The sequence below is a fragment of the Dasypus novemcinctus genome, chromosome 17, assembly GCF_030445035.2.
Source record: "Dasypus novemcinctus isolate mDasNov1 chromosome 17, mDasNov1.1.hap2, whole genome shotgun sequence".
Lineage (NCBI taxonomy): Eukaryota > Metazoa > Chordata > Mammalia > Cingulata > Dasypodidae > Dasypus > Dasypus novemcinctus.
Genome location: NC_080689.1, coordinates 14,982,832 through 15,002,187, shown reverse-complemented (window position 1 = coordinate 15,002,187; position 19,356 = coordinate 14,982,832). Strand labels below are relative to the sequence as shown.

The 19,356-nt window shown below is 36.6% G+C and overlaps 1 protein-coding gene across 7 annotated transcripts in view; it reads right to left on the bottom strand.

Annotated features, from left to right (window-relative positions):
• The window catches only part of LOC101429037 (E3 SUMO-protein ligase RanBP2), a 70,381-nt gene that overhangs the window by 12,018 nt on the left and 39,007 nt on the right, over positions 1–19,356 (bottom strand). For 4 of the 7 annotated variants that reach the window (XM_058278316.2, XM_058278319.2, XM_058278317.2 and 1 more), the window contains exons 18-23: positions 16,632–16,767; positions 13,151–13,245; positions 7,465–12,271; positions 3,842–4,012; positions 3,114–3,206; positions 1,751–1,929 (exon numbers count right to left, since the gene is read on the bottom strand). In XM_058278316.2, the coding sequence (XP_058134299.1) occupies positions 1,751–1,929; positions 3,114–3,206; positions 3,842–4,012; positions 7,465–12,271; positions 13,151–13,245; positions 16,632–16,767 (5,481 nt within the window). Of the gene's footprint in view, positions 1–1,750; positions 1,930–3,113; positions 3,207–3,841; positions 4,013–6,797; positions 6,876–7,464; positions 12,272–13,150; positions 13,246–16,631; positions 16,768–19,356 lie in introns of all 7 variants that reach the window. The other 3 variants (XM_058278313.2, XM_058278314.2, XM_058278315.2) reach the window with 1 other exon arrangement.

The window sequence follows — 19,356 nt, the reverse complement described above, 5'->3', positions numbered from 1 at the left end:
TAGGCAAACAATGAAGACTTATTAATTCAATGCATTTAAGAAAATCTTTGACAGTAAATGCAGACTTCAGAGAATTAATCCAGGAAAGGCACTAAAATAGCAACAACAAAACAACCTTGGAAGTGGAGAACCTAGTTTCCAGAGCTGCCACATTATATTATCAAATATCCAAAGTAAGCAGAAGGAAGGAAAAAACAGAGATCAGAGCAGATATAAATGAAATAGAGAAAAGAAAAACAATAAAAAATTGAACAAAACAAAGAAAGCAACAAAATATGTAGAACAAAAACTGATAAGAGAAATGGGCAAATCCACAACTATGCTTCGCAACCCTCTTCAGTTACCAACAGACCAAGCAGACAAAAAATTACCAAAGATATATGAGACTTGAGCAGCAAACCATCAATGAACTTGACCTTTAACATTTATCGAACATTCCACCCAATAATCTGTAACAGAATACACATTCTTCTCAATGGGACATGAAACATTTCCCAAGATTGATCATATTCTAGGGTCACAAAATAATCTTCATTAAATTTATAAGGATTGGGATTATTCAAACAATGGAATTAAACTAGCTATCATTAATGGAATGATACTGTGTACTTCCAGTGAATCTAGGGAAACTGTTAGGTTATTTTAAAATATGCTTTATGTTTAGCATAGTGAGGCTAATGATGTAAGAACTACAAAGGTAAATCTTCCTCAATAAATTTATTTATAAATTACAAAATGCTGTTATTACATCAGCTAATGGCCCTTAGCTACATGTGCACAGCTGAATAAGTTTAAACCTGCTGGCACATCCCAAGTGAACAGCTGGAAAAAGTAGACCATTATGGAGAACAGTAGGTTTCTTAGAGTCAAGCCATGTGTGGACCACATCTATCTTTTGCAACCTATCTTTTAAATAAACCACCACCTTTTTTTTTTTTTTTTTGAGGTACCTGGGACCTCGTAATTGGGAAGCCAGTACTCAACCACTGAGTCACATAAACGCCCCTGAGAGTTGGTTTTTCTGTTTGTTCGGGTTTTTTGTTTGTTTGTTTTATGGTAGGAGGTACCAGGAACTGAACCCGCGATCTCCCATGTGGAAAGCAGATATTCAACTGCTTGAGCCACACATGCTCTCACCATTCTTAACTGACTACAGGACTTACACCTCACTTCAACCACTTTTCCAAATAGAGACAATCAAATATAAAATAGTATTCCTTGATAGGGCAAGGAGCCATTCTAAATATTTGTCAATATTAGACTGCACACAATTACTAGACAACTGTCTTTCAGTTTCTGTAGTATACAAATTAAGACACAAAGGTGTTTATACCTGTTAAAAAATCACTGCGTTTAGACTAATCTAAGTAATTAAATCATGACATTACTGAAAATGGAAAGTATAGAACCAGAGAACTTAATTTCACCAAAAAGATTTCAAATGCTACTTCATATCCACTCTGCCAATCATAGAATAAACTAGCTTGCACTAAAAATTAACTACAATACCATTCTTGGTATTACATTAAACATTGTTAGGAATATATGCATAATCCATACCCTCACCCCAAAAAATCTAATATGCATATACAGGTAAGTCTAGGAGTTTGGAGAACAAGAGTTCACGTTTCCTGGCCAAAGCTGATTGGAAGACCCCCTTCCCTTATTACCATTTGTCAAAAACTTCCTAAAGTGTACTGCATTAACAAAGGCAACTAAACTAGAAGGAAAACAATGGAGATGTTCTTACTTGAGCTTCCTGAAGTTTTTGAAGCTCTGATTGAAAGTCTTCCCCATTTCCATTGTCCTCATCAGTATCACTGCATACTCCACAAAAAAATGTAGGTGGGAGCTTTAATGTATCTGCTTTTACCTTTTCTTCAAGTGTTGGTTTCTTTTCCCAAACAATAACACATTCCTTCTCATTATCTGAAAAACCCAAACAACACGAAAAAAAATAAAAGTTCAGATAAAAGTCGATAAAGTCCACTACTTTCCAACAGTGGTCTGCTACGTGATCTAGAGAGTACGGACCCAGGTAACAGGACATGTGAGAGCTAATGGAGATCAAGGACTATTAGGAGAACAATTATTTTCAAAACTTATTATTTTATTTTGAGATACTGGGGCCAGGGGTTGAACCCAGGACTTTTTTTTTTTTTTCAAAGATATATTTAGTGGCGGCGGACTTGGCCCAGTGGTTAGGGCGTCCATCTACCATATGGGAGGTCCGCGGTTCAAACCCGGGCCTCCTTGACCTGTGTGGAGCTGGCCCATGTGCAGTGCTGATCCACGCAAGGAGTGCCATGCCACGCAGGGGTGTCCCCCCGCATAGGGGAGCCCCACACACAAGGAATGCACCCCCATAAGGAGAGCCGCCCAGCGAGAAAGAAAGTGCAGCCTGCCCAGGACTGGCGCTGCACACACAGTTTGACACAACAGGATGACGCAACGAAAAGAAACACAGATTCCTGTGAGGCTGACGATAACAGAAACGGACAAAGACGACGCAGCAAGTAGACACAGAGAACAGACAACAGGGTGGGGGGTGGAGGGAAGGGAAGAGTAATAAATAAATAAATCTTTAAAAATAAAAAAGATATATTTATTCCCCCTGCCCCCCTTATCTGTTCTCTGTGTCTATTTGCTGTGTGTTCTTCTGTGTCTGCATGCCTTCTCTTTAAGTGGCACCAGGAAACAATCCTGGGACCTTCCAGAGTGGGAGAGAGCTGCTCAATCTCTTGCACCACCTCAGCTCCCTGGTCTACTACATCTCTTATCATCTGTCCTCTGTATCTCTTTTTGTTGCATCATCTTGCTGCGACAGCTCTCCATGCAGGCCAGCTTGCCTTCAGCAGGATGCCCCAAGAACTGAGCTCTGGATATTCCATATGGTAGATGGGAGCCCAATCTCGAGTCACATCTGCTTCCCGAACCCTGGACCTTTCATGTGGGAAGCCAGCACTCAACCACTTGAGCTACATCTGCTCTCCTAATATTATTTTAAATACTCTAAACAACAATAGGCTTATTAAGTAAACCTGAGAGTTGCAGAAATGAAGACATTAGGAGGTTTCTTTTAAAATATAATTAGTAATTTTTACGTAACATACCTTCTAGGTTTTCTTCCAATGGACCACATTTTTCTGAGTCATCCGGATACAGTTTTCCATTAAGTTTCTTGACAGCTGTTTCAAAATCTTCATCTTAAAGTATAATTGATTGTATTAAATGATTTCTGTAAGTATCAGGTGGTTTTCCTAACCAGAAACCTAGGAATTCGCCAACTTCACCCTTTTCCTCACTCTTCATATCCAAATAAGAACTTATTTTGCCAAGTCTGTATCTCTAATGCCTTTCCCTACTGTTAAAGAGTTTCAGATCAGGATGTCTTCTTCTTAAGCTGCTCTAATATCAAGTTAGTTCATCATCCTACCTCCTTGTCCCCATAACCCAATCTTCTATATCCTCTGGAAACTTTCATGATCATTTAAATTCACTGCTTTAAAAAAAATAAGGGATTGAAAGTATTCCATAATCTGACCTGTCTACCTCCTCTCTCTCACCCTTTTAGGATACCAAGAAAATTACGATGGCTTTCAATTCCCTCAAAACACTTGCTTTGTACATGGTAGCCATCCAATAAATACTAATTTAATAAATGAATGCAGTTCTTCTGATCATTACATTCACTGACTATTTCCACATACAGTAAGTATCTACCTGCATACACAGCAGTGATGAGTTCTAAAAAGCAAGGTTAAAATCATTTATGCCTGCAATTACTAAGAAAAACCTTACATGAATGGTCAGAGTGCTTGTAAAATAACGAAAAATTTACCATCTTCTTCTTCTTCACTAACATAATCTGGTTTATTCTTATAGCAGAAGAAAGTTGGAGGAAGTTTAAGCTTGCTTGCAAGGGCTTTTTGCTCAGGGGTTGGAGTTAGCTCATATACAATGAGAACATCATCATCTGAGGGAAGATCTTCATGCTTTTCCTTGTCTTTTGCTGTAACAGATGTTTAAAAAAGTGATAAATACAATGTTTAAGTATTAACATCAATGTTCTAATTGAAAATAAAAACCATGGAACTTATTAACAGATTAAAATAGCATACTGATAAAAACACACATAATTCTGATGCAGATAAAGCTCTATAATATCATGAATGAGCAGCCTAATTTAGTGTTCTACCAAAACCCTTACTAAACACAGAATCTACTTAAAAATAAGAATGTTCTTCTCTTACAAAGTATTAAAAGCATGGGAAAATTTAAAGTAATGTACCTTAAGTTTAATAGTTAACAGTAATATTGTAATATTTTTACAACAGTGGCAAGGCACATATTATATCAATTCTAAGGGACAACAATGGGGGATAGAAGGAGGTCTGGGATTTTCCCTTTGGGAGTAAAACATTCTAAAATTGACTGAGGTGATGACAGCACAACTCTATGATAAGAATGAAAGCCACTGACAATACACTTTGAATAGACTATTAACACAGGGAATCCAGTGGTGGAAGATGGCCTGTGGTTAAAAAATATTAGAACATTCTCTCATGAACTGTAACAAAAATATAATACAAACACAGGGTGTTAATAATCAGATGAGTTGGGGGGAAAATACAACAAGCTAGGATATGGGCTATAATTAGCAGTAATATTTTGATGATGCTCTATCACAGTTTGTAACAAATGTTTCACAACAATGGAAAGTGTTGGATATGGGAGCCCTGTATACTGACATGCATGTTTGTTTTATAAGTTCACAACTTTATGTTCGTTTACATATATTGATATATGAAATTTTATTTTAAAACTTCTTCATATACTAATCATTGAAAAAATGAATTAACTTCTGTAATTTAAAAAGGTATTAAAAAGGGTGTTATAACCATATTTGAAATGCTAAACAATAAGTTTAGGCAAAATACCCATGCATTTGCAGCAACTGGAAAAATCTTAAAGAAATGATAAGCAAAGATTAGTACACTTATGAAACAAATCCAAAGCCAACCTTAATTAGTTCCTGGAAAAAAGGTTAACAATTGCCAAGGATGGCAGATGATTAGAGTTGCATCCAGTTTTGTATATCCCTCAAAAGCATGATACTAGATAAAGTAAAATAAAAACTATTACCCTGTTTTGCTAAATTATACTGCAAGAATTTATATGGCTGAAAAATAGCCCAAAAAAGAAAAAGAAAAAAAAAGGCAAAACTGAAAAGGGTGGGGAAGGAATTTAAATACAATTCTAAAGAATTTCTGGCTAAAGGAATTGATAAAGAAGCCAGTCACAAGCATGGCATGTGCCAACTGGTGCTAAGGAAATATGCTCTAGAGCTATGCTGTCCAATATGGTGGTCCAGCCACATGTGGCTACTGATCAGCTGAATGTGGCTAGTCCAAATTGAGACATGTAAAATACACACTGCATTTTAAAGACTTGTTATTAAAAATAATGTGATATATTTCATTAGTAATTTCTTATGCTGATAAACTGAAATGGTATTTTGAAATGGTATATATAATGAATATATATAATGAATTAGGTAAAATATTAAAATTAATTTCATGAGTTTTTTAAAAACTTATTTTTACTTTTTAAAAATATGGCTACTAGAAAATTAAATTACATACATAATTCCTATTTCATTTATATTGGACAGCACCACTCTAAAGAACTAGAGCGCTTCCTTTTACCACGTTAAACTTGCCTCTCACTTTGTCATTACTAAAAGTATGTATTTTCAGTTCTTAGCCAGACACAGCAAAAGAACAGTATGTAAGCAGTTCCTCTACTGGCTAGAACAATGAGTTGGGTAAGTCAGATAGCCTCTTTGGGCCTCAGTTTCCTCATGTCTGAGGTCTTCATGTATAAGGTCCCCTGGAACTATAATTTTCTCACTTTCTTAACCTAGGGCTCCCAGAGTCTGTGTGCAAATACATCTATCTACTTTTCTGTAAAGTCCACACTTTCCACACAAGTTTCTCAAAGATTGAATCCTGAAGAATAAAAGGTTAAGAGCTGCCTTAGCTAGTAGTAAGACTGGTATACTTTAAAATTGAAGGTCTGAGAAATCAAGGACTGACTGTATCGCTGTACTTGTTTGACAACATGTAACACAGGTGAGAAGTTCAAGATATGTTACTGGATAATAATAGTGAGTTCTCTTACTGGATAATAAAAGTGCTCTTGGAGATCCTGCTTCCTATTATTCTACTTCAGTACCAACACCAACTTTTACAAATGATCTATACTACATATAAAACATACCAAGTATATAATAGTGGCTATTAAAACTGTAGTCTACTTTCAAATTCAATATTTTATTGTATATATAATACATACAAAACCATCTCCAAAAGGTTATTCCCTAAAGAGATGATCTGTTCCATGACTATCACACTGCTGCCATCACGTTTGGACATCGGCAGGCATTAGTGGTTAAAGGTAAGGGTTAAAGTATGGGTCATCATTAAGAAGAGCTGAAAATAACTGAGCAAAATACAAAGCAGCGAAAGACAGGACCACCTCAATGTACCTCAAAATAAGGTTGCATGATAGTAAAAAAAACATGACATCCAAGTTCACACACACAAAAAACTAGCAATAAAAAGATGTTATACCACCAGTCAAAAGGTAATCTGCTTAAACTGCCAGCTTTAACATGCACGTTGTGGTGTTAAGTACTTAATTTCATACAGCCACAGTTACTTTGCTAAACACTAGTACCTGCTTTTAAAAAAAAAAAAAACTGCAATCTCATATGGAGAATACTAGCTCTATACCTTTGCTTTCAGGCTGTGAGGAAGGGGTGCTGGTCCAAAAGGCCATTGGATTAGATTTAAAAAGGCTAAAATTAAATCCTAGAAAATAAAGAGTATTTCATTTTTGAACATTTTGAGAACAAAGTGAAAAAAGTCAGTCTCTCTCAAGTTATATCAATATAGCTGTTCTTACATATTCATTTATCCCAATGGTTTCATTTTTTGCTCATTTAATAAATGGTGGCAAGATTAACATATAATATGAACATGTCAGTCCCCATGTTCTTTGAGCTACCAAAAAAAACAAAAAAAGGAATGAAATTACCTGGACATTAAAAAAAAAGATGAGCTAATGCTTTTGATTAGAATGCTTAAGTCACTAAGGTTTTATACCATAATAGGTTCTTTTGCTCAGCCCTAAGCATGTCATATCTTCCAGTTATTGAAAACTTCTAAAAAGCTTAGATATTTAATCTCTCTTGATTTTTGAACACTCAACAGTGAGGTGACCTTATTTAGGGAGAAAAAAGATCCTCTCAAATATATTTTGGGTGTTCACAATGTACAAAACCTCTTTCTGACTCAACTTTAAAACATTAGTATCTCACAAAAGGTCTGCATCAAAATAAATAGTAAAGGAAAAAAAAAAGAAAAATTCTGCTTAAGACTAAAGACTAAGCAGACTTACCCTTTTCTGGTGTTTTAAATGTATAATTAGTTGAAGACTCTTCCTTCGGAGAGGAAGCAAATAGATTCTTGACTTTGCCATCTGAAGATTGTTTGACACCAGAGTTTTTTGATAGTTCACATTTGTTAGGTTCAGCTTTTCTTTCAGATCCACTCTGGGCTACTGAACTAGTTTCATTATCATTATTTTTCAAAGGTACATTAAAACTAAATCCAAACAAAGACCCAGTGGCTGAGCTGTTGCCAAATGCAAATGGCTTTGATTTTTCACTACTAAAAATGCTTTTAACAGACTCAGAACCAAAGACAAACTTAGGAGGAGAAACAACTGCTTTTGTTGTAGTTTCTGATGTGCTAGGGACTTCAACTTCTGAAGATGCATCTGCTACATCATCACCCTGAATTAAATCTGTCCTTTCTCTTGTAGTTTCTTCTAATACAGCTACAGCAATTTTGCCACATGGTGACTCTCTGGGAGTGGTTGAACGAGAAACATGAGGTGTTAACAAGGAATCTTTTTCTTGGGCTATTTTTGCTTCATCAAAAATTTTCTTAAATGAGTCTGCAACATCTTGTAGTTTAAAGCGGACAGCTAAATGTTCTACTTTTCTTTCTCCATCTGCAAAATCACAAGCAGTCCATACCCATACTCTTTCTGTCCCTTTCATATTTTGCAAAGTCATGTCAGGAGTTATTCTGTGATTGGCACAAAGTTTTAACACCTGGTCCCTTCTCATCACTATGCGAACTTGCTTATTATCATAATTCTGTAAAATCTTTATATCACCAATGCCCCTTTCTTTCCATTGACCAACATCTTTGTCATACCTATAGAGTTTTGCTCTGTGACTGAAAACAACCTGTTCATTTTCCTCCCCGCTGGATACTTCAACTAAGTCAGGTAATGGTACAACAGGTTCAAAGTACTGTCCATCTCTCTCTTCTTCTTGAGTAACATCAGATTCTTCATCAGTGCCAATTGAAGTCCCACTCTGATTCAACTTGGCAGGAGACTTAGATGGACTTAAAGCAGATTTAAAACTGAAGTTAAATCCTGTTGTTGATTCACCAAAGCGGAAGAGATTTTTTCTTACAGGGCTATTTGCCAATGGAGAAGCATGCACTGAGCTACTACTTATACTATCATCCAAAGCATCTTCTCTTAAGTCATAGTTATCCCACTCTAATGTAGGCCCAGTGTTTTCAGGATTGGGCTTAACTGTGTCTGAAGCACTGACAGCACCTGATCCTGAATTCTTACTTTCCTCATCAGTGACTTTTGTTTGATCATTTGTCAAAAATGTTTTGAAATCTTTCAGTCCACTCTTCATTTCTTCAGCTCTCTGTATTAATTTGGCAGCTCTTCCAGTATCTACAAGTTTATGGGGAGTCTGAAGTGGTATATCTAATAGAAGCCGTTGGCATTCTTCAAATTTCTGCTTGAATTCTTCAGCCAGCTCTGGTGTTTTAAATTTTGCTGCCAGCTGCTCTAATTTAGCATCACCATCAGAAAAATCACTGGCTAACCACATCCATGCTCTATCTGATCCAGAGAGCGGCTTCAGGTTCATTGTAGTAGTTATCCAATGATTAGCACACACCTTTAGTACTTGTTCTCTTCGCATCAGCATTCTTAACTTGCCATTGACTTCATTTTTGAGAATTTTTAAGTTTCCCAAACCCCTTTCTTTCCACTGACTTATCTCAGCATCAAATCTAAATAATTTTACCCGCTGTGAGTAAAGAACTTTTTCATCTTCTTCCCCTGTAACAAGTTCTACTTTTTCAGGCATTTGAACTACTGGCTCAAAATGGATGTCATCAATGTCCTCAGTCTTATAGGCTTCATCATCCTTCTCTAGGTCGGCAGATGTGTTAGCTTTATCTGCTGCTTTCCCACCCTGTGATGAAAATAATTTTTCTCCAGCGCCTGAAAATCCCTTGAAATTAGGATCTTTTTGGCCAAACTGAAATCCTTCCCCTGAATTTGATTTTGCAAGATCTGCAAAGGTAAAAGTGCCACTAGTTTGACCAAAAACCACTCCACTATCATTCTTCTGGTTACTAACATCCTGAGCCTGGAAACCAGTGTCATTTTCAAGAGGCTTTTCACTCTTCTTTTCTTGATTTCCCAACTCCTGAATGCCAAATTTAAATCCATCAGCAGACACAGGGATGGAAAAACTAAATCCTTCTTTCGTTGACTTAGACTCTTTATTAGAAGAGCCCTGAAATGTAAATGAAGGTCTATCTTCCTGATCTACATGCCCAAATTTAAAACCTTGCTCTGTACTGCCAAATTTAAAAGCTTTTTCTGAAAAATTACATTTAAATCCTGTTCCCACCTGACTTCCAGAAGAGTCACTTAACTTGGTTTTTGAGCCCAATGTGAAAGCTGAAGAAGCTTCAGCAAAAGGTTTATGAATTGGTTTAGAGGCATCACAAGCCACACATTTCAAGGAAGAACTCTCATTTTGTACAAAGCAATCACTACAATCCCACTGCCCTTCCTTCTTGGTGAACATTCCTTCAAATCCATTTTTTGGAGCCTTGCTTGTCTCTGAAGAGGCAAGTTCTGAAACAGCAGAAATAGAAAGACTCTGTTTACTTGGAGTTTGACAAGCAACACATTTGGTAGCACTTGCTTCATTTCGTACCAAGCACACATTGCAATCCCACTGTCCTTCCTTTTTGTTGAACACACCCTCAAATCCAATCTTTGTAGCCTTGCTTGTTTCTGAGGTACCACCAAATTTAAAAGAGGCAGATGATACAGCAGCCACTGAAGATGGACTCTGTTTACCTGGATTTTGACAAGAAATACATCGTGTAGCATTTGCTTCATTTCGTACTAAGCATGAACTACAATCCCACTGTCCTTCTTTCTTAGCAAACATGTCCTCAAATCCAGTCTTTGGAGTTTTACTCATCTCTGAAGTACCAAACTTAAAAGAGGCAGATGATGAAACAGAAGAAGTAGGCAGATTCTGTTTTCTTGGATTCTGACAAGCAGCACATTTTGGAGAGCTTCCTTCATTTCGTACCAAACATACAGTACAATCCCACTGTCCCTCCTTTGTAGAAAAAACAGATCTGAAATCACTGTTAACAGACTTAGGAAGATCTCCTTGTCCAAATATAAAAGAAGCTTGCTGAACAAATGAAGATCCACTTTTGTTAACGGACTTTGTATTCTGACACGCAATGCACCTAGATACAGTAGGTTCATTTCTGACTAGGCAAATACTACAATCCCAGTGACCTTCTTTTTTTGGAGTCATCAAATCAAATCTATCTTGAGTATTTTCTGGGCCAGTTTTAGGAGTGGAAATAGTTTCAACTAATGGTGGGCCAAGGAGCTCCTTATTACTTGGGTTTAGATTTTGGCATGATACACATTTTTTAGCAGTTGCCACATTTTTTAATGAACAGCTGCTACAATGCCACCATGACCCTTCTTTCTTTGTTACTTGAAATTCAAAATTCAAATTTCCAGAATCAGATTTGCAAATATCCTTGTTATCATGATTTGTGGATTCTTTTACAATTCTCATAGTCTGGTTTGTTTTTGTGGCTACATTTGCTCCTGAAGCTTTTAAAATGCCCTGAGCCTCTTCAAACTTGCATTTAAAAAGTGTTGCTTCCTCAGAAGTCTTGAATCTAATAGCAAGTTGTTCTGGTTTTGGCAATTCATCTGCATAATCAAGAGCATGCCATACAAAAGATCTGTCTGATCCAGCATTTGGTGTCAGTTTCATCTCTGGACTGATGTAATGATTTGCACAAATTTTCAATACTTGCTCTCGTCTCATCAGAAGGCGAATTTTACCAGATGTTTTATGCCTCAGTATTTTTACATTGCCAATCCCACGTTCCTTCCATTCTTTGGATTCTGTATCAAAACGGAATAATTTCGCACGATTGCAAAAGAATTCTTCTTCATCTTCCTCACCAGTTTTTACTTCAATCTTATCAGGAAGAGGTACAACAGGTTCAAAGTGAGGGCCATCATCGTCATCATCCCCATGGGCACTTCCTCCATCTGCCTCATGATTCTTGTTTGCTAACTCTGGAGCAGGTGTTCCAAATACTGATTTCCCTGGACCATGGAAGGTAAACATATCATCAGTTCGACGAAAACCACAATTCTTTTGCTGATTTGGCCCCATATTTTCTGTAAATGAAATTTCAGACACATTTTTGCTTCCAAAATTGAATGTATTTCGAGGTCCAATGGTTTGATTGGGAATGCTCTTTGGTCCACTATAGCCATCACCTTGCAAAGGTTTATCTGAAGTCAGGAGCCCTAAAAGACTTTCACTATTATTGTAAGCTGTGGAAGAGGGCTGTGTCACAACCTGCGGTGAGGAAAATGTAAAGTCACCATCATTTGATTTGAAATTTGAGTTAAATTTAAAAGGAGGTGGCTGTGTTTTATGTGCTGGTGTTGTCGAAGATTGCCTTATTCCTTCAGCTGGCACAGGCTGAACAAAATTAGTTTTTCCAAATTCTATAACCTTAGATTCTGCAGATCTTGAAGCATGAGCTGCAACAGGAGGTTTTGTGAAATAACCTGGTTCTGGCAAAGGTGGATTTGTGCTTGTTTGTTGAACATTGTAATTAAAGTAATCATCACCCCTGGGTGATAGAATTCCAGTTGCAGAAGACTCAAAACGCAATGGAGGACCATACATTTCTTGAGAGAACATACAAGCAGATGAGTTTTGCACTGGCGGTGTGTGCATCTGTTGTGAATAGGCATAAATATGCTGTTGAGGAGGGAGCCTATTCATGCCATAAACTGGACCCTAAAAGAAAAGAAAAGTTCATTTTTTTTGTAGACTGTCTAGAAAACTACAAATAATTACAAACAAAACCCAATTCTTACAAACCATGAACATGAGTATTACTAGGTAAGAAGGCATCACTGGGGTATGGAGTGCATCATTAAGAGACAACAACATTACTACAAGGACCACTGCAGCTTATAATCCTTCCTGGCAAATGAAAATCATTTTAACAAATGACAGCATCTTAAATATCTACTACATAAGTCCCTAAAATATCTTCTTCACTGCTATACAATTTGTAAAATGATGTGAACAGTAATGATGATGATGATGAAGACATTTATTGAGCACTCAGGTCTAAGCCCTTTATGTATATTATCTCATTTTAATACTTTCAAGAACCCTATGAATTATGGTATTATTATTTTTATCCTCATTTTACATATGAGGCAACTGACGCATAAGGAGGTTAAGAAATTTGCCCAAGGTCACAGAAGAGGGTCACAGAGTTTAAACACAGCCAAACACCTGTTTTCAAAGTCCTCACATTCAACCATTTTAACACTTGAATTTCAAACAAGTTATGTGGCCATGTAAAGCCTATAATTACTTATGACATAGTAGTTAAGACATTCTAGTCTTTTTCTGCCAAAAAAGAGCAATGTAGGGCCCACCACCTCCTCCCCAATTAAAAAAAATAATCTAAGTGTTCACACTATAACATAAGAAGAAGGTGACTAAGAATTACAACTTGTGTATCTGGAAAGAAATTAGATATTATCTATAACTTATGGGATTATAAATTTCAGTACGTAACTACTCCTTTACCTGTTCTAAAGGAAGCCTAAACAATTAAAAAGGAGATATTTATAAATGTATAAATTATTGCTTTGTTACCTTTGTGGGAGTAACATTAGCTGCTGGTCTGAGAAGATACTGGGAATTATATGCTGGTGACTGACTATAATATACTGAAGGGCCAGTAGTTGCAACTAAAAAAACAAAAAAGAAAAAAAAAAAGAAAGAAAACACTGTTAAAAAAAAGTCTATACTACAGTTAAGACTATCTAGACAAGAACTATAAATACAAAAGCAATAGAAATCAAAGAAAGATTTAACTACATAGATTTTTGTAAATTTTTGTACATCAAAATACACCATAAAGAAGATTAAAAATCAAATGACAAACTGGGAAAAACTGCTAAATATGACACATGAAGAGTAAGAGTAGCATCACAGTGGTCAAAAAGGACAAGCACCTCACAACAAGCATTCTTTTAAAAGAGGAGCCAAAAAAAGTGGTTGATCCATTTTCTAAGAAAGAAGAGTATGAAATGAAAGCACAGTTATATTCAACATTGAAAGTACTGAAATATATTAGTCCAATGACTTAAGAAAGCAAAACGTATCTGATTGCCTCAAGGGCCACATTTTTGAAGTGAGTCTTGAAAATTCACAGAATGATGAAGTTACATTTTGAAAACTCATGCTTTTATTGAGGATGTTCAGGTCGAAAATCACCTGACAAATTAAAATTTAAAAATATCTCACAAGTAATACAAAATGTGTTCCTTGATTAATAATAATTTTAAAAAGCACATCACGATTTGACTCTCATGTTGATGTCCAAACTGTGTTTCATCACTTCTGTGAGTTTCACCATGAAGCAAGACAACTAAAAGAAACTCGTGTTTTTGGCAAAATGGTTAAAAACAGCCATTTGCTTCATCTGTTTTATGACAGTTTTACCAGAAAACAAAGTAATCAGAAGACTTGTTATGCCTTTACATACAAAAAGAAACAGAAATTGTGATCTGAAAGGTGCCAAACAAGAGATTCTGGAAAGCACTGAAAATACCTAGAAAAGGCTAGCCAGTCTACCCTCTTGATGTTTTAGGAAAATTAAAACATCAATTTTGAAGAAGCCCAAGTTTGAATTTGGAAACTTAATGGGACTGCCCAGTAAAGATGGTTGTTGCAAATATTCTGAGGAGGAAACAGGACTAGAACAAAGAACAAGCTGATCGATGAGCAAAGAATCTTGGAAAGTCTGACGTTAAGTAGTGACTTTAAGTGATTCGTAATTCTTTAGGCACTGATTAAAAAAATGATTGAAGAGCTGTTATGGAAAAAAGCTGATATATGAACATGCTTAAATATTTTAGCAGAAAAAAGTACAACATGAATAAATAGTTCGGTAGGGAAATGTAAGACTATAAACTGCTAAGCATGCCTAGTAATAAAAAAATAACTTAAAAATTGATACCATTTTCATTCTATTAAATTGGCAAATGTTTTTGTAAACCATAATGGTCAATAATAGCAAGAGTGCAATAAGATAGCACTATCAGATGCTGTGTAAGAGTATAAATTGGTACAGCTTTCTTGGAAAACAATTTCCCAATAATTAAAATAATTTTTAAAATATCCTACAAACCTGTTACTGTGTCCACAGAATTATTTATAATACAACAACTGAAAATAACATAAGGGAACAGAATTTGCATATAATGGGATAACAAGTATTCATAAAAAGTATTTTTGAAGAATATTTAACAGAAAAGTGCTCAGAATTTGGGTTACATTTTAAAATCTGGCTAAGTCATCTACATACAACATGATAACCTCATGAAAATTCTTTATATATACAAAAAGAAAAGACCAGAAAATGCTCCAAAATATTAGTAAGACTACACAACGTGAAGGTAGTTTTTAGTTTTCTGTACACTATTCGGTACTTCTGAATATGCCCTACAAGCACATTAATTTTTGTTTTTTAATCATCTTATTTTTAAAAGACAAGGACCATATTGATACATTTTTACTATCACTGAAGGAAAAATATCTATGAACACAGGAATAGGAATAAGGAGACCTGGGCTCTTTTCTGTTCAGTGCCACAAAACTGCTTTGTGACCTTGTCAATAATTCATTTGGAATGTCTCCATTTTTCTCAATTGTAAAATGAGGATGTACTACTTCTACACAATTTCACAGGATCATTGTAAGAATAAAATGAGACAATGTGAATGTTATGGTCAAATGTTTATATAACAACTAAAAGACCTTTCACACATACAGAAGAAAATATGGAAATTGCAACCCAAGAGGTGCCAAATGATTGATATCACACAGCACTGAAAAAGACCTAGAAAGGATTAACAAGTCTATCCTCTCTAAATAAAGCTCTATAAAATGCACAGAGTTTTTAAGTAAGCAAGGTTTGAACTCTTCTCAGATACTTTTCCATGGTATATACATTTTTTTAGTTTGACTTTTTACAAAGATTTTTCTTTCTATTATTTGCCTACATTTTGAAGATACTATGTGGAGCTGTCTCTAAGTATGGCCTTATGGATCATCACACAAATATGCCATTCTAAACAGGCCCTTATCATTCTAAATCTTTCCTGATTTAAAAGCAATTAGAAAGAAATATGCAATATTGCAATTTTGGGAATATGACAACTATAAAATAAACTTGTATTTTTGTCATTTTTAAAGACAATTGCCCTGGGGAGCTGTGCATAATATTGGCAGGTGCTTTATTGAGGAAGACCACCTCAATCTGAATCCTGGCTCTGTCAATAACTAGCTGTATAATAATGGTTAAATTGCCTATAAAAATCTGTTTCCTTATCTATAAGATTGGGATTAACAATGGCCCTACTAAACTGGGTTATTATGATTAAATAAAATTATACACAAAGCACTTTTGCACATATCCAGAGCACAGTAAGCACTTGTAGTATCCTCAGGTTAAGTGCTCACTCTATACTGTGATCCATGTCTAATATGCACCCTATGCAAATACACAAAGGCTTGCAATAATCAGTAAGGCAAGTATTATCTCCATGTTTCAGACAGAGAAACAGGTTCAGAAAAGTTACTACCTACATAGCTAGTAAGACCGAGAACAACTTCAAGACCCATTATGGTCTGGCTCCAAACTCCTTTCATCTATGTTATGGCCATGGTATTTTGAGAGAAAAGACGTCCTATTAACGTCCTGACTGCCAAAATGTCATCAAAATAATTCTCTGGAAGTTTTAGTTCTTAATTTGGCATCTCGTAGTGTATAACTGTACTGGTTAACATTTTTCAATTATAAGTAATAATTGTATCTCAGCCTCAGCTTCTTTGAGAAGTGCATTAAAAGGTTAAGCCTTTGTTTACACAGGATCAGATAAAGCTTGTTTCATTTCCATTTGGAGTTACAAAAATCCCAGTAATACCAAAATACTTTTGGTATTTTAATTAACATATAGATATGCATGTAAACAAACTAAGACAAGGAGATTTTACGAGTCATCTACATAAAAGAAGGGTGACACAGTGAATTTTACTAAACTCAGGGATTACTGAGATGCCAGCTTACCTGTTAGTGGAGCCCCATGAAAAGTCTGTGATCCCTGATATCCATCAGGCACTGTGTCTGGTCCATAATTCTCTGTGGGCCAACGATGAGGGGATGCCGAGTTACTACTATTTAGTTTCAACTCCTGCATTTCCTTCTACAGGAACAAAATAGAAAACAATTTTAAACAATAGTTAACATGTCAGAAACAGCGCTAGTACAAACTTAACAAATATTTTAAATTTAACTGCTTAATGGTACTTTCTGAAAGATCCTATTTTCTAATAATATCTGGGTACCAGGTGCTGATAAGAACATGGTCTTTAATTTTTTTTCCCCAAAGATTTATTTATTTATTTAATTCCCCCCCTCCCCCAGTTGTCTGTTCTCTGTGTCTGTTTGCTGCGTCTTGTTTCTTTGTCCGCTTCTGTTGTCGTCAGCGGCACGGGAAGTACGGGCGGCGCCATTCCTGGGCAGGCTGCACTTTCTTTCACGCTGGGCAGCTCTCCTTAAGGGCGCACTCCTTGCGCGTGGGGCTCCCCTACACAGGCGACACCCCTGCGTGGCACGGCGCTCCTTGCGCGCATCAGCACTGTGCATGGGCCAGCTCCACACGGGTCAAGGAGGCCCGGGGTTTGAACCGTGGACCTCCCATGTGGTAGATGGACACCCTAACCACTGGGCCAAGTCCATTTCCCTTTAATTTTTTAAGACTATTATTTGATCCCATTTTTCATTCCTCATACCACCATCTAATTCATTTATTCTTAACTCTAACCTAAACCACTGAATAAATGGTTTTCCATCCTACAATTGCCTACACTATACATTTTAAAGTTCCACTCTGACCAAGACACTTATGGTCAAAAAAGTGAGTCACCTACAAAATAAACGTCTTTTCCTGGCATTTGCAGCCCTCAGCAGTATTACCCCAAACATATTTGCAAGTATTTCCTTTCGACACTGCTTTATTCTTCAGTCCATCTGGATTGCCAGACATTCCAGATTACTTTCTCAAACTAGAATTCATCATTTAATACAAATCAGCATTCGATATAATAAAATACTTCAGGTTGACGTTCAAATGTTCCACCAGGAAAGGGAAAACATTTGTTCAGAATTTATAATGTATATTAATAACATGTTCCAGGCATTTTACATAAATTCTTAATTAATCCTCATACGCTGTAAGCAATCTTAACTCACATCTTAAAATAAGAAAAAAACGTGCAGAAATGATTCAGCTAGAATGAATTCAAACTAGATGTGACCCCAAATGTGTTTTCCTAACACCACCCTTCTGCCTAGATAAAATGCAAATAAAGTGCCTTTTAATGTAGCTATATAGCTAGCTATTTAATACCTGCTACTACATAGAAAATTAAATGGCACACCCTGAAAGCCAAGTACAGAAACCACAAAATGTCCCTTAAAAAACAGACACTTACTTTCTCTAATGGGACAGCAAAAATCCCTCAAGTATAGGGGCTGTGACTAGTGAAGGAGGATGGACCACTGACAGGCCCTTGATAGTGATGGCTGTGCTTATGTGCTTTATTTTTGAAATTGAAACTTAGCCTAGAAGTATTGGGTTCCTAAGAGTTACCTCCTGAGAGTTTCCCTGTTCAAATATGACCTCTCACCTCTCTCTAAGCCAAACTCAGCATATAAATGCATGACCTGCCCCCCAGAGTGTGACATGACTCCGAGGAATGAGCCTCCCTGGCACTAAGGGATTACTATCAAGTCCAAGTGCCAACTAGCAATGCAACTGGAAAAAGACCTTGACCAAAAAGGGGAAAGGGGAAAGACAAATGAGTTTGTCTGGCTAAGAGACTTCAAAGTGAGTTGGGAGGTCATTCTAGAGGTTACACTTATACATGTCTCAGCAGGATATCATTGACTGCCAAAGTAAATATTGCCTCAAATAGCAGGGCTCCTGAGGACTGGTGACACCCAGACACTACAGGTATGGCAGACAGCTCAGGTGTTTGGTGTTCTGCCAGTGGGCACTCCTTGGGAATTTATGCTCCCCAGTGTGATAGAGTTGGACTCAGTTGTGGTTTCCCTACACACAGCTCTTCTGCCCCTTCTATTTGAACCTATACTTGGTACTAGGGTTGATAGGTATTATGTCCAAGAGACTTAAATCTTTGGGCTGTCCATGTGCCAGCTGGGCCCTGAATCTCCAGTTCATTGGACTCACCCAGGACAACAAACAAGGAGATGATGACAGACAATAACCATCCCAAGGAACAGAGAGAGTCTGCAACTGCAAGCAGGATAGTCCCATCCACCTGCCACATGGGACATAAGCCCCCTCTCAATTAGAGGCGGAGTGAGCATCACCATCCCAGAATCCTCAGGATTGGGAAATGAATGATGACTAGAGTAGACTTACAGTTATCCTACTATAGACATTATTATAGCAATGGGAGAACTTTTATCATTGATGTGAAGGCAGTGGCCACTGGAGGTTCTGTGGGAGGGAGGGAGAGGAAAAAAAAGGTGTAATATGGGGGTATTTTTCGGACTTTGGAACTGTCCTGAATGATCTTGCAATGACAGATACAGGCCATTACATATCTTGTAATAACTTACAAAATTGTGCGGGGAAGAGTATAAACAACAATGTAAACTATAATCCATGCTTAGTGGCAACGCTCCAAACTGTGTTAATCAATTATAACATGTATTATGATTAAATTATGCTGTGATTAACATAATTATGAGTAACCACAAATTA